This window comes from Molothrus aeneus, chromosome 6, assembly GCF_037042795.1.
Source record: "Molothrus aeneus isolate 106 chromosome 6, BPBGC_Maene_1.0, whole genome shotgun sequence".
Classification (NCBI taxonomy): Eukaryota; Metazoa; Chordata; class Aves; order Passeriformes; family Icteridae; genus Molothrus; species Molothrus aeneus.
This window is the reverse complement of record NC_089651.1, coordinates 17,116,390-17,131,758: the sequence shown is the minus strand read 5'-3', so window position 1 is coordinate 17,131,758 and position 15,369 is coordinate 17,116,390. Positions and strand designations below refer to the sequence as shown.

Genomic DNA, 15,369 nt, shown 5'->3' with positions numbered 1-15,369 from the left:
TTCAAAATAAATGACAAAGGAAACTGCAAAGAGAAGGGTAAAAAATATTCCGTAAGTAAAAATCATATGCAACAATAGCTGAAAGTTGGGCACAATATTAAGGACAGTCCCCGTGAGAAGTGCAGAGTCCTGCTCCTAGCAAAGATTTATGAAGGGCCTAGGCAACCGTTGACTCTGGGAAAACCCCTCACAATTTTGTTGAAGAGAAAAATGCAAGCATATGGGCTGTTTCTTGACAGCCTTCTAGAAACAACCAAATATAGAATAGCACCACTATGTTGTAATTATAGCACCGAAGCCTGTATGTGTCTCCTAAATCAAAGGGACATGAAATCTATCTTCTAGCCATTTTCTGAATTTCTAATTCTTTAGACTGCTGCAAAATGAATGGTAATTTTCTTGGCAAGATGGAAAAGTAATGTAGGTCTGAGTTGCATGAGTACCAGAACAGAGTTGTTTGTGAATCCCAAATATCAAGGAGGTCCTGGAAGGATGATGATAACCTGCAGTGTCCTCATGTGGAGGGTCATTTTCCCAATATTGTCATCTTGCTCTTTATAAACTTCATAAGGTTAGAACTCTTTATAAGGGTTAGGTCCTTGGGTTTGGCTGCTTTCTATCAGTTGAGTGGCTGATCTGCATCAGCCACATTGACACATGACCAAAATGCATTGTGTTATGGATTAAGGTTGGTAAAAGGACACAGTGGACAATGTAGTGCATTGTGTGGATGAAGTCTGACCTTGCAAAGAGTGTTCCCATGTCTTATTTAGTTCCTTTTAACTCTAGTTTTCCTTCCTATGTATCTGTGAGGATTTCATCAGTCTTTTTTTTCACTGCAATCTGTCTTTTCCCCTCAAATTTCCAGGATTGCCATGCCTTTCAGCTTGAAGAGCATTCTGATTGAGGACACCTGTACTTACTTCCAAGTCACTTCCAAGCTGGGCCTGACACTCAAGTGGAACTGGGCTGACACTCTCCTAGTATGAACAGTCAGTTAGTTGTTTTCCTCCTGGTGAACCTCATCAGTAATGAAAAGCAGGGCTGGATGCAGACACTGTGTTGATATATGAAATTATGGGTGGGAGGTATCACTCTATCCATAAACTCATAGAAAAATACCAAACTGGGCAATAGTTTCACAGGGCAGGGGCATGGGGGCACAACCCCATGGTATTCCAGCTAATTTTTTGTGACAGAAGGGTTAATCCTGGATATAGCACATCTGCAGTTAGCTCCTTGCTCCATGGGGCACTGGCAGCAACAGCCCTCCAGCTCTGCCTTGCTACTCTGTCTCATGCCCATATTGTGTGGGAAACTGGTATGTTTGACCAGTCCAGACCTTGGCCTCTTTCATTCCAAAGCAATGCTATGTGGGAATTCTCCTCTAAAACATCTACCCTGGAATATCCTCTTCTGTACCAGTGCATTTACACTTTTGCATGGGAATACTTATCCTTCGCAATCTGTACTGAGATTAACGAAATGGAAGTTGTATGTCAAGTTAAGCCATTCAGAGAGATAGAGAGAGGATAAAAGAGGAATAGAGAGAAAAGGTATCAGGAAGTAATCAAGTGATATTGAAATTCTGATTTATTGAAGTATTTGCTTTCCCCCTTCCCATGTACTAATTTATACCTAAAGTGTTAAAGGCAGTATTTGTACATTACTGTAGAGTGGGCACAACAGTAGGAAAAGCACTGCCTTTTTTGGGTGGACCCGAGTGGCACCAGTACTGTTCCCCAAGCATGTAGGAATGATAAGGTGCAATAGTTTTATCCAGCAAGGCAATAGTGTCCTAACCTGGCTGTTTACTTCCACTAAGTATAGGGAAAATAAGTAATGCTTGGCAGACCCATGCCTAGAAGTGCTATAAAATTTTCCATGACCCTATGGACTAGAAAATCCATTATCTATGGCTAAAAGTTAACCATAAGCTGCTTCTTTTCAGCACCCAGCATTAGAGCACAGTTATCTGACCTGCCCAGAGAGGAGCTGTGGTACCCTACAAGAGGTACCAAATCTCTCTATACACAGTGTCTATATTGGGAGACACTGGTCCAGGGATTAATCCAGTATTCAACATGCTTCAGTTACATCTTTAGTGGGTAGGAATGACAATTGCTGGAGGATTCTCTTCCCATTTGAATTCAGTCTCTCTGCAGATAAGTTTTATGAGAGATTTTGCCAGAAAAGGAGATTGCTACAAACTAGGAATGAGCATTTCTGCCACTGCACTTTTCTGCCGTGAATCACTTTGCAACAAGTGCTGCTGATATGGGGAAAAGCCTTTCAACTCTGTGTCTCCTCCTTTGTAGCTGGACCTGGAAGAAACATATAAAGAGAAAATATGTGGTCTATGTGGGAACTATGATGGCAATGAGAAGAATGATTTGATTTTGGAAGGTAGGTCATAAATACAGCATATTTCATCCAGAACAGACCTCCTTATACATGACATGAAACTCGATATCTGTTTCCTCTGAGCAGGCTTTCAGATTTTCTGACAGGCACATGAACATTTGCATATGCAGGAGATGTATTTTAAGAGGTTCTGAGATATTTGGGATTTCCTACTCTTTTCATATTTGTAAGAGTCTCCAACCTCTTTGACCAAAATTAATTACTTGGCTATCATGCAGCACCATTGCCAGGTTCCCCACTGACAATAACATACTTTCAGGAAATACAAGAGTGCATTTTCTGTTCTTCTATTTTAATCATTCTATTTGTGATTGTTTTTTACTCTATAATGAAATGAAAGCACCAGGGAAAACACAAAGTATCTTTGAAGAAACTGTGATGCCATCCACTGACACCTTTAGATATTGCAAATACCTGAGCCTCTGATCCTGCACCAGGTTGTATGGATGGAAAGAAACCTTCATTCCGGGATATCAGCTGCAGGACTGAATCCAAAGTTGTAACAACATCCCCAACATCCCTTTATTTAATTCCTGTATGACTGTTAAACATGTGAACAGAAAACTCTCTAAGATCAAACACACCTAAAACAAAGAGAAGTCTTTGGAAATGATCTGAAATAACAGAAAGTTCAAGTGTCTTACATGATTTCAAATGCTCAGGCTGACAGCAGACCTTGAGTGTGCCAGATTCCTGACTCTAGCCCAACAGAAGGTATATCAGGCTGTCATCCTCCATAACATGTGGATGCTGGTTAAACTTAAGCATCTCATGAAGTGCATACTGCCTTTGAGCCCAAAGAGCAAGTGCATTTTTATAGCCCATTAATTGACCTAGGGAATTGTGGGAAGTTACTGAAATGCATCTGGGTGTTTTTGCAGGGTATAAAATGCATCCAAGACAGTTTGGGAACTTTCACAAAGTAGAGGATCCATCACAAAAGTGTGCTGATGTGAGCCCAGATGATCACACTGGAAGACATCCCAGGAGGAATAGATGCAGTACCTATGTAAGTGTGTGGGACCAAGAAGTACAAACCCTCTCAACCTACAGTGTTGAAGAGACTGCTGAAACAAGTCTTAATTACAGAGCATGCACTAAGCTGAATTTTTCAGAACTCTACAGATGAATTTGAGCAAAATTATGATCTTATAGCTGAAAGAATATCCTATTATGGTATTAAAGAAATAGCTATTGGGAAAATGCCCAGTTGAATGACAGCTTCCAGTCCAAGGCAAAGGACATTGTGGCAGAAAGTTAGACTGGATAATCTCCTGAGATCACTTCCAACTTGAATTATTCTGTGACCCTGGAAATGTGTCATCAAAACTTGGGGTGTATATTCAAAAACCTAAAAGGTGGTAAAATATGAAGTATTGCTTTTCTTACCCCCCCCCCTTTTTTTTTTAATAGAAAAAAGGATGCAAGAAACTTATGTCCCGTTTTGGAAACTGCCCCAGAGTGGTAGCCTTTGATGACTACATAGAGACCTGTGCTGAGGATATGTGCCACTGTGCAGTTAATTCTTCTCACTCTGATTTGGTTCCCAGCTGCATATGCAGCACTTTAAACCAGTACTCTCGAGATTGTGTCCTGAGGAAGGGAGACCCTGGGGAATGGAGAACCAAAGAACTCTGCTGTAAGTAGCTACTGCTCTGGAGATTTATTTCAGGTTAGACATTTACACAAGTATTCTGATCCCAGCAGAGCAAAGCTAGGAGCTCTGGTAACTGCCTTGAATCAATCTGTGAGAATACTTTGACACAAACATTGTTACTGGAAAAATTTCTGCAAATTTAACTTGATTTTGCTGCTTAAATTAGAACTATACCTTCATGTTGCCCACCTCCTTCTTAAAACTAAGTTTTCATGAGTTCTTTTTTTTTTTTAAATTTTACTCTGCACAGTTAACTCATAAAGAGCCTTATTTCAACATGGTGACAACTAGACAGAAGTAGTTACTGAGAAGGGCAATATGTTTATACTTATCTTACCTTGTGTTTTCATACTCAGTAGTCCAGTTACTGAGCAGGAAGTCTCTTTAAATCCAGGGGGAAGGCTACAGGTAGTTCACCCAAACTGCTGGTGTGGATTGGGATAGCAAATTAATGCCAGAAGTACTGATGCTTCAGGCAAAAATAAACTGTTATCACTACCGAAATGATTCTGATGTTCTTTGTTTGTATTGTGACTTCAGGCAACCTTGAGCTAGTAAAGTAATGTGAAATAGCTCACATTTCCCAGCAGCACAGTTTTGTCCAAAAGATAAAGTAAAAGTGACCATAAAACATTCCTTTAAAATGTTAAACAAACACAACATATCTGCATAGAAGGTCTTGCAAACAAGATATGGAGCAAAGGAGGAAGAAGGGGTTGGGTAGTGACACAACAATTTGAGAGGTATTATAAATACATCATTAACATACTCCATTTTGGTTTGGTCTTGCAGATCAGGAATGCCCAAACAACATGGAGTACATGGAATGTGGAAATTCCTGTGCTGACACATGTGCGGATCCAGAAAGGAGCAAGATTTGTAAAGCCCCATGTACAGATGGCTGTTTCTGTCCTCCTGGTAAGGCAGGTCACTTCCGCCAATGATCACACACATCAGGGGACAAAAAGGGAGGTTGTTCCCTTCCTTTACCATTTCACACAACAAATAAACTGCTTCTTTTAGCATAATTTACCAACTTTCTTCTTGGAAGAGCCAGATTTCTAAAGGTATGAGATCCTGACACTGGAGAAGGGAAGCAAAAACTTCTAAGGACTAGACAGGGAAAAAATGGTGCCGATATGGAAAGAGAAGAGGTGCTCTCTAGACAGTAAGAAAGCAGGTGAAGGTGTCTCATGAGATGTCTCCCTGCTATGACACTAAATCTAGCCATAGCTTAAGTGACACAAAACATACATGCATTTCCAGGTATGTGCATGTGTAAATTTGCACATGAAATAGTCTAAGATGAGGCTCTGATTTCTGTTAGATTTACTGTTAGAAAGGGTTGGAAACTGGCTCACACCCTTGCAATCTGGCACTTGATAATCCTGCTCACAGTGAAAGATTTTGTAACAGAAAATGTTCTTTGAGTTTTTCATTGCTTTCATTTGAGTTCTAGTTAGAAATATTACCCATCCATTAACATCTGAAAGGGCCTGGTGTCGTGTTTTCCTTTAAAAGTATCCCATTCATTTTAAGAAATGCATAATACTCCAGAGTTTTCTCCATACTCTAATCTTCCCTGATGGCATTTCCCAGACTCACCAAAGGAATATTAACTAGCCATTGTGTCTGAACAGGAACTATCCTTGATGACCTCAGCAGCAAGAAGTGCATCCCCAGAGACAGCTGCCCCTGTACATTTCAAGGCAAAGTCTACTCATCTGGAGGAACTTACTCCACTCCCTGCCAGAACTGGTACTGTTGTGGTCTTGATTGCACTAACAAGGCAGAAGTATTTATTTCAAAACACTGATGAGTTGCATTCTGTACTTCCCTCCTTTTTTTTTTGGTGTTTTTTTTTTGTTTGTTTGGGTTTTTTTTGTTTGTTTTTAAATATTTTCCTGTCATTTGTCTAAAATAACAATTCCAAACCTTGCTCTGAATTTCAATAGTGTAGGAAAACTTAGAGGTATTCCTCAACCACAGGTAGTTATTACCCACCTTCACCTGAAACTGCTTGTGAAAACTGAGCTCAAGATTTCAGAATGTAGAAAATGAGACTCTTTACTGATTAATTCAGAGACTTTGGCCACTTGAGTGAGGTGAGAAGTCACACCATGTTAAAAAGTGGCATTTCCAACAACATCTGGATCTCCACAAGACTGTTTAAAGGCCAGATCTCAGAAGTCCTGATCTTTGAGAATTATTTGATTTTGAAAAAACCTGTCAGCTTGAACCCATCTCCATTCTCTACTGGTGAAAAGTGATAACATCTTAAGTATATTACTCTCAAAGCAGTTCTATTTCTTACTTTGTATGTGTTATCTGGGCTCCTGCGACACAACGTCATTTTCTAACCATCAGTTATAGTTTGCTATAGGGAGGAATGAAATGTGGTATGGTGCATGGCCAAACATTCTGCAAGCCCCTTTGGATTATCCTGCATTTTGAGAAAATGCTCCTCAAATCCCAGAAATTTTGAGTAATTGAACTTCATGGGCTTTGTGTGGCTTCCATCTTGCCACATCCTCATTTAGTCCCCTCAAGGACCAAGCCTATTTGGCTGGACTCTTTTCTTCTTGTGTGCACTGGTGTGAGAATTGCTCATTATCTGAGGCCCTCCACAATTAGCTGCTGAAACATCCCATCAGTGAATTGTGGAACAGTTGCATCAGCAGCACAAGATGTTGCAAAATCCTGCTTGAAGGAGTTCTTTCTTTCTTTAAAAAGTCAAATAAACAATTTTGGCCCAGAAAACCATCTCTTGCTTTCCCATCTCAGTGTGTCTCTGAGGGAGCCAGCCCAAAGCCCAGCGCAGTTAACTCTCTCACTGATAGGAATTCAACCCGCACACTTTAAGGGCCTAATATACAGGCTTCCACCCACAGGGTTTGAATAAGAAGCCAAGATAATGACCTTAAAACACAAAGAGGCCACATCTGTGCAGATTGAAATGGTGGGTCACTTTTGCTCCCTTGAAGCTGTGTTTATTCTAATGGCTGCTTTTTGGGTTTTGCACAGTACTTGCAAAGGAGGCCACTGGAGCTGTATCTCTCTGCCCTGCTCTGGAAGTTGCCACATAGATGGAGGATTCCATATAACAACATTCGATAATAAGAGGTTCAATTTTCATGGCAACTGTCATTATGTCTTAGCTAAGGTATGAGCAATTTCTCTTTTCATTCCTAAATCTCCTGAGTAGCACGAGGCTTTAAACTGTGCTGGAGCTTTACATGACTTAATTTAATTAAATGGAACCAATCCAGCAAAGCACTTCAACACATGCTCAGTCTTAAACCCGATAAATTTTTGAATTTGCAATGGATTGCAAGTCAGTTGCTGATGCTTAGCTTCAAAGCTTTGCAGCTTCAACATACTTGTACTTTTTTTAAAATTAAATAATTTTCTTCATGGATGTATTAGTGTTGATTCAAGCATTTCTTTTGAAGCTTTCTTCATGTGTGACTGTCAGAAGGAAGTGGATGGGCCAAAATTTCTTCAAAAAGATTGAATTATCTGTGAATGTCTGCAAATGAGATCCCCACAAGCTGATAGCAAGGAAAAAGAGTGCAAAGGAAAGTTAGTGAAATTATTGACTTTGGCAATAAATAGTTTGCAGTTATATATCAAATACCCCAGTTCTTTCATTACTCCTTCTTAGCCTTTCAGTGACACGTTTTCCTCTTCAAACTCCCAGCTTGTAACATGCTAACAATGTCTGCACATATGTCTTCTCATTTCTTCTCAGAACACTGATGACACAGTTGTGGTTATTGGGGAGATCATTCAGTGTGGGACTTCAAGGACAATGACTTGCTTAAAGAATGTATTGGTCACACTAGGAAGAACTGTGAGTAACTGTCTTTAATTAGCAATACATAGGAGATCACTTCTATTTTCCTTACATTGTCTGTATGGTGTCTGGACACTCATTTACACTGACCCCAGAGGTGATGAGGTTTTGAAGACACTACTTCTCAATGCTTACTGAAGCTTGTCAGGTTGCTCTTGTCTGTCTTATATCATATGCATTCACTACTGTGGGCTTTTTTCCTTTTCCCTGCAGACTATAAAAATATGTTCCTGTGGAAATATCTACATGAACAATTTCATTGTGAAGCTGCCTGTAAGAAAAGGTAAATCCCCTTCTTCACAGAATAGCCTACATCTTTTGAGAAGGATTCCTGCTCCTTTCTCTGAAAAGAACATGATCCTACTCACTGTTAGGTGGATACTAGGTCTGGGATTCCCTGGGAACCTCTGTGTTACTGCATGCACTGGCAAATGGAAGTTCCTGTTTGCTCAGCTTTGTAAAGATTTGCAAGTTCATACAACATGTTTTTCTTTTTCTCTTTCTTCTTTAGATGGCATCACCATCTTCAGACAATCTACATTTTTCATCAAAATCTTGAGCTCAGCTGGAGTGCAGATCAGAGTGCAAATGAAACCTGTAATGCAGCTCTCCATAACAGTCAATCATTCCTTTCAGAATCGCACATCTGGTAGGACACATAAGGCTAAACCCTTCAATGTGCTGGAGAAAATCTCTGTGATGTTTAGTGTGTGCTAATCTTTTAGACTCCATCTGTTTAAGCAGGCCTTCATCAGAGACTTGTGAAGTGCAGACTATGTTCTTGGTTTTGCCACTAATCTCCTGTTTACACCATTTAAGATTTTTGATTTTCTGTTTCCAGTCTGTGTAATGGGATTACATCCTGTCTCTCTGACCCATTTTGTTTTTCTTTTGCCATTTCCTTTATTTATAAGCCTTTGGGGATGATACTCTCTGTCTGCCAGTGTTTACTGAAGCACATTTAAGCAGTTCCAATCCTTGTGCTATCACTAAGTGCTACTGTAATGGAGAAAAATAATAAATATAATCTAAACACAGGGTCCTATCAGATTTGTGGGAACATCAGGAAGTCTCTGAGGGAAAATGGATTTGTCTCAGGCGAGGTCCATTACAGAGCTAAGAGTGTTCATCTAGAAGCCATTCCTTTTTCATGCATCTAGTGATTTCTTCTTTTCTTTTGCCTTTTTTTTGCCTACCACGCAAGGTCTTTGTGGCAATTTCAATAACATCCAAACTGATGACTTCAGAACAGTCACTGGAGCTGTGGAAGATTCAGCTTCTGCATTTGGTAACTCATGGAAAACTAGAGCCAGCTGTTTTGATGTTGAGGACAGCTTTGAAGATCCTTGTTCAAACAGCGTGGATAAGGGTACCAGGCTTTTCATCCCTGTCTTATCAGTGCGAAATAATTTTCACATGATGGATAATCAAAAAAGCTTTAGAAATCTCATAAACATCAAAACCCTCTACCTTTAAGGTTATTACTAGAGAAAAAAATATTGTGTTTTGAAGGTCTTTAAGAGGATAGCTTTGCTTTCAAAACAAAAAGACAGCACTACTGGTGAAAGAGCCAACACATACACTGATGACTTGAAAAGCACACACAGTATAAATGACAGTAATTTAGGCTTAAGGCAGAGCACCACTGGTTGCCAATATTTGGGCAAGTTTTTCATCCAGTCTAGGTTGTTACAGCTGTGCTGAAGTCCAGAGAAGGAAGTTATCAACAGTGCAGAGTTAAGCAAGCATTGCACTGTGCTAGGTGTCCTGTCTGATTTTTCACTCTGACTGGATTTGGATATATGTATTATTTGGACTGACCTCTCCTAAGTACTGCCACATATAATTAAAGCTGCAGCTCACAGCCACACAACTCACTGATTATTGCATGCTTGATATTATTACTTGACTATAAGGAATTATCTGGCTGTAAAGAATTAAGAAAGTTTGATGAAAAACAGTGAAAATGGGGAGGTTCTGTACATGTTCTGCAAATCCAGCTGCAGTAATAATGTTAATACTTAGAAGGTGAAACCTCTCTTTTAGGAAAATGGTTGATCATCCATCCAAATATGCTTATCCCTTTGATAAGTTAATGACCTGTATTTCCATCTAGCGTTATCTAAATACTTCAGGACATTCTAGTTCAATGTGATACCTGATAAGAATATTGAGTCAGACAGTAATGTGGTCAGTGAAGTGACTATGGACAATGATATTTTTTCCTGCTTCAGAAAAATTTGCCCAGCACTGGTGTGCTCTTCTGTCCAATACAAGCAGTGTGTTTGCTGCCTGCCATTCTGTTGTAGACCCTTCTGTGTACATCAAGGTAAGGTACTGCTCCAAATGGGTGGTTTAATCTAGTCCAGAGACTGATCCCACATGCAGGTTGTCTGGCCTACGGGAGTGAAATTGGTTACAGTAGTGACTGGTCACAAAGAAGTACACTGGTGCTAATTAGAAAAATTATAAAATAAGAGTTTGTGCAAGATGGGCCTTTTTGGCTACAGCCCCATAAATACTCAATAGGCATGACTGGCTTCCGTTGCGTGATCCAGAAACAAAATGAAAAAAATCAGTTCAATATTTCAAAGTTTCAAAGAGTTCACTCTTCAACTAGCAGAATCAGTGTTTCTGAGTGGAATTGAATTGAGAGTTTTACCAGCCCCATGGATTTCCTCTGACTTGGTTCAAAATTCACATCAAGGGAGAGAATACGAATTTACATTGTTTATCTCTTTTAATATCTTTGAATCTTCTTAGTCTCCTTGTGTTTTGAATGCATGAAGCTGCCTATATGTTCTTTTGGTGTAAAGCTCTATAATGCTGCTGAGAAAGCTGTCTGAGCTATAGAGTTGCCACATTTATGTGGATGGTAAAGTTCCTGCAAAACCACAGAAAGTTCATGCAGGGTGCGTGTGTGTGTTTGTGTGTGTAAAACAACTTACTGAGAAAATACCTGAGCCTGAAATTTTGCCTACAATGTAATATGTCTTCAAGTACGTTTACAAATATGGCTTATGTTTTACCTGTCCCAGAAGAAAAAATATATACTTCAGAATTAATGTAAACTATAAATAAAATAGGATTTTGCAATTTTCGGTTAACAAGTAATAACCATTTTCTTACAGATATGTCTGTTACTCCTACTGATATAATCAGATTTTAAACCATGATTCATGAAAGCTTTTCCACAACATCAGTAATGGCAGGATAAGTCACTGTCTATCCAGTATGATCCTACTGCTCTAGAGTGACTAGCTGTATTTGTATTCTGTTGTACAGCCCACACTGTTAAATTTAAATTCCAGCTATACTTATGTAACTTACAAGTTCTTAAAATGTCATTACATATGACTGACTCTCTATAAACCATCTTCTGTCATGCTCCTGTCATGTCATTGGGTGCATCTCAGTTGCTTACCAAATAGGTACACAAAGTGCCAGTCATCACTGTGCAATATTTTCAGATGATATATTTTGACAGGTCCTAGATTGTACATCCTCATAGGAGGCTAGTAAAGACATTTCTTAGTGTTTTAAGGAACTCTGGGTGCCTCTAACTTTTTTAATATTCATCTGTTAATGAGAGTTAGACATAATGTCATTGCAATTTCTGTAACTGATTTGCTATTTCTCAGGTTTGTATAGTATTTCATTAGTGTACATTTTCTCTTAAAGATATTAAGTTTCATTAGTAATAATACTTTTTAAAAAATATATTGGTTGACTGCTTTTTTAATTACTACATGTTTTGCTGTTTCTTCTATGAGCTAGACATAATAATACCCATTATTGTCCTTTTCTGTCCTTTAGAGATGCATCTATGACACCTGTAATGCTGAGAAGAGTGAAGTTGCACTGTGCAGTGTGCTCTCTACTTACTCCAGAGACTGTGCTTCAGCAGGCGTGTCCCTGCAGGGCTGGAGGCAGGGCGTCTGTGGTATGTGAACTGAAATTCCTTGGGCAGGGATATGGGGGAACAGCCCCATTTGTGGCAGTCAGTGTCTTTTGTCTTTAGTAATCAAGTTAGAGATTTGTCTTTAGTCATCAAGTTAGAGATTCTTTGAAAAACAGAATAAGCATTTATTCTATAAAATCTATAAAAAAAGTTTGTGACTGCTTCATGCTCTTACAATGCACGTTCCTTTTGTAAAGTCTTAGGTGAATTCAGTACTCAGATAAGCAAAATAGTATAAGGCATATTACTCAAATCAAAACAGAAACAGGGTTAGTTTAATTTAGGTTTAGTTAGCAATTAAGTTACTTTTGAAGACATGGGCTTCCCCATGTATTTTAATTCCAATACCTTTTTTGCTTAACATTCAGTCCTCTTGTCCCAGACAATACAAATGACATTACTCATTAACCACATTTTTCCACATTACAGTAAAATAGTAATGCTTTTTTAAATAAATATATATTGGTGATATTTGAGAATGTGAAAATCTTTAAAGGCATTTTCAGCTCAGAATTACCTAAAAAATGAACAAAAGTTTCTTGGACATACACATGGTCACCAAATCCTGAGTTCAGAGTCCATGTATGTATGTATCTTCCTTTGGCACTGCCAGAATTTATTACAAGATGGCATCAAATCTGAAAATAAAAGTCACTACCTTGGATTCTGAATTTTGCTTCAATATTCCCAGGTTGTTATTGACGGTCAGACAGTTCAAGTGAGATTTGCCTCTGTCGACATGAAAATAGATGTATGGGTTTCTTGACTAATTGCACATCTGAATAGACAACATAACAATGATTATGTTTTTGGAGCTTGATGCAGCCATGATCTATTTAATTGCCTGACTTAGGAGCCAGCTGGGATACTTAACAGAGGCAAACAATGTGACTGGTGTGACGCATTGCCAGAGGCATTTAAGACTGTGATAAGAACAATTTCACAAACCTGTGCTGAAATAATTCAAAGGAACAAAGTGAAGTCCACAGTAAATTGTTCTAGAATCCTGCAGAGTTATGCACTAGACATAGACACTGTTTATCGAAAGCTTTGTTCCCAACATAGAATTACTGACATTTTTAATGGCAAATCAAGACTGGTTTGCAGCATGGGTTTGGCTAAAATCTGTGTTCTTAAGGCACAGTAGGTAATATTACCTCAAGCAGTGCACTAACCTTGAGAAAAAATGCTCATGTTTTAATCAGAACAATCATTTTAGGCCTTGTTTAAGAAGAAATAATCTTTTGGGAACATGGCTGTGATAAGAGTATGGTTGTTTATGACTCACTGTTCATGCATGAAAGACTAAATGAGCCACCACCTTCACTCTGTGTTCTGTCCCATTGTGGGGGTTGGAAAAACTGTTCCAGCTCCTGAAGCTGCATCCACTCTGCCAAGCTGCAGGCAGCATCCAAGGCAGGTTGTATCCCAAGCAAATGTCTGCACTGCAGTCAGCAGAGTGTGTGAAACAAGCAACTCCTGCTAGTTAAACCCTGTGCATGCCTGCTACACTCTCTAGCAGAAGCATGAGCCATTACTGGAGTTGCTGGTTGCCCAGCAGATCACTGGGGTGAGCAGTCTTGGCACTGCTTTTCTAGTGCTCCCTGTGCAAGCTAGCTTGAAGGTATCTTTGGTATGCTCATGTTCTCTGCACTCATGCCTCCAGTTGTGATTTGTCATCTTCGATGCATGTCACTCCTGTGACCATGAGCACTACAATCAAATAACCTTTCTCTTACCAGTCTCACTCTATCTAAAGTGATCTTATTCCTCTATGAAAATTCTAAGGGAGAAAGTAAGCACGCTATTTTATTGTATTAATAGCTAACAATTGAGACAGATATAAATTCATATTCAACGTCTTTATTAATATCTTTTTTATTTGACATATTTTGACTTAAAAATACTACTTGCTGTATCTTCAAAGAATAAAAAGTAGGAGAATATGCCTTGCCTGACTTACACATGGGATATTGTGTTTGCTCCAGCTAGGACCAGAAAACCAAATAGTTGATGGTGGTAGGGTGCTGGTCTTGAATGTGTACACAAGCCTAGCACACTAACTAATCTAAAAAAGTGTGCCATGGTCATGGACTGGAAAAACATACAGAGCTTTATTTAAGCATGGAACCTATTGCTGATAAATTCTTTCTAAGCATTGTTGCAAAGCTGATTAGCACGGGTACCCATGATCAAGACCCCTGTACCTTCTAGTGCATCTGTGTGTATCTGAAAAACAGCTGCAGGGTTAAACCTGCAGAATTAGAAAGAGGCCCAAGATGACTAGATCTCCAGTTCTCACTGAATTTCAAAGATATCTGGATGCCAGACTTTCTTGCAGCCTTAGTGTGGGTGATGTTTCCTGACAAAATTTAATGTCATCCCTATGGGTCAGTACTGCAGATTCTATGGCAGACCTTTGATGGTGGTGTATACTGTCAGCCTGTGAAAATTAACCAGCTTTTTACTGTCTTACAGGGTTAGTTGAACTCTTTAGATTTTGGTATTTATCTGTTGGGTTCACCCAGAAATCTTAGAAACTCTTGTTTCTCATTTCCCCAGAGGATGACAGTAAGAGTTTTCCTCAAGACATCTGTGAGAACTGAAACACCGTTTTCTTGGTAGCATCAATCGATTGGCAGAGTTCCTTGTCACTACCATTTAATGTCAAAATTTCTCTCTTACAAAATAGGGTCATTTCTTAAGTTATCCCCAGCCAAAGAAATCATTAGTAAAAGTCAGAAAATAAAATGTTAACAAGTCAGAAGTTACTGGTTTCAGGTTTTGGCATAAGATAGAAATGTAAATTGTGGAAATCACAAAAATATACACCCTGCTGAGTATTTCAGTGTTCATTGTTATATAGTTTAGGCTATGCAAGTAGATTCTCCCAGAATCCTGGGAGACAAGGTCTGGTGGTTTGATAAAAGCATGTTTATGGCTACCAGTGTGCAGAAAGGCATGCTGAAGTCATGAGAGATGATTGCACAAAGAAGGCCATACATCCCTTTTATTTCTCTTGCAAAGATCCCTCTGAGGAGTGTCCTGAGACTATGGTTTATAACTATAGTGTGAAGTACTGTAACCAGTCTTGCCGCTCGCTGGATGAGCCTGACCTGCTGTGCAAGGTCCGCATCGCGCCCATGGAGGGCTGTGCTTGCCCTGAAGGCACCTACCTTAACGATGAGGAGGAATGTGTGGCTCCAGATGACTGCCCCTGCTACTATAAAGGCAAGATTGTTCAGCCTGGCAACTCCTTCCAAGAGGATAAACTCATGTGGTGAGTTGCTCTGATGATGCAAAGGCTGCTCTGTGCCTGGGGACATCAGGGCTCATGGGGGAAGTCTCTGCTCCAATCCATGAATGGCATCATTTTACAGTTAGGAATAATGGCAAATTTTTCCTAGATTGTATCTTCCCCTGGCAGGAAGTGCAGCCACAGCAAATGTTAAAATCCCATATTCATGCTAG

General features: G+C 39.4%; 1 protein-coding gene across 1 annotated transcript in view; it reads left to right on the top strand.

Annotated features, from left to right (window-relative positions):
* LOC136557501 (mucin-5B) overlaps positions 1-15,369 on the top strand; it is a 41,514-nt gene that overhangs the window by 2,525 nt on the left and 23,620 nt on the right. The window contains exons 3-16 of the mRNA XM_066551426.1: positions 869-983; positions 2,319-2,406; positions 3,306-3,433; positions 3,838-4,063; positions 4,874-4,999; positions 5,722-5,839; positions 7,106-7,244; positions 7,833-7,934; positions 8,151-8,220; positions 8,449-8,586; positions 9,142-9,306; positions 10,172-10,266; positions 11,754-11,880; positions 14,926-15,178. Coding sequence (XP_066407523.1) covers positions 869-983; positions 2,319-2,406; positions 3,306-3,433; positions 3,838-4,063; positions 4,874-4,999; positions 5,722-5,839; positions 7,106-7,244; positions 7,833-7,934; positions 8,151-8,220; positions 8,449-8,586; positions 9,142-9,306; positions 10,172-10,266; positions 11,754-11,880; positions 14,926-15,178 — 1,890 coding nt within the window. The remainder of the gene's footprint in view (positions 1-868; positions 984-2,318; positions 2,407-3,305; positions 3,434-3,837; positions 4,064-4,873; positions 5,000-5,721; positions 5,840-7,105; positions 7,245-7,832; positions 7,935-8,150; positions 8,221-8,448; positions 8,587-9,141; positions 9,307-10,171; positions 10,267-11,753; positions 11,881-14,925; positions 15,179-15,369) is intronic.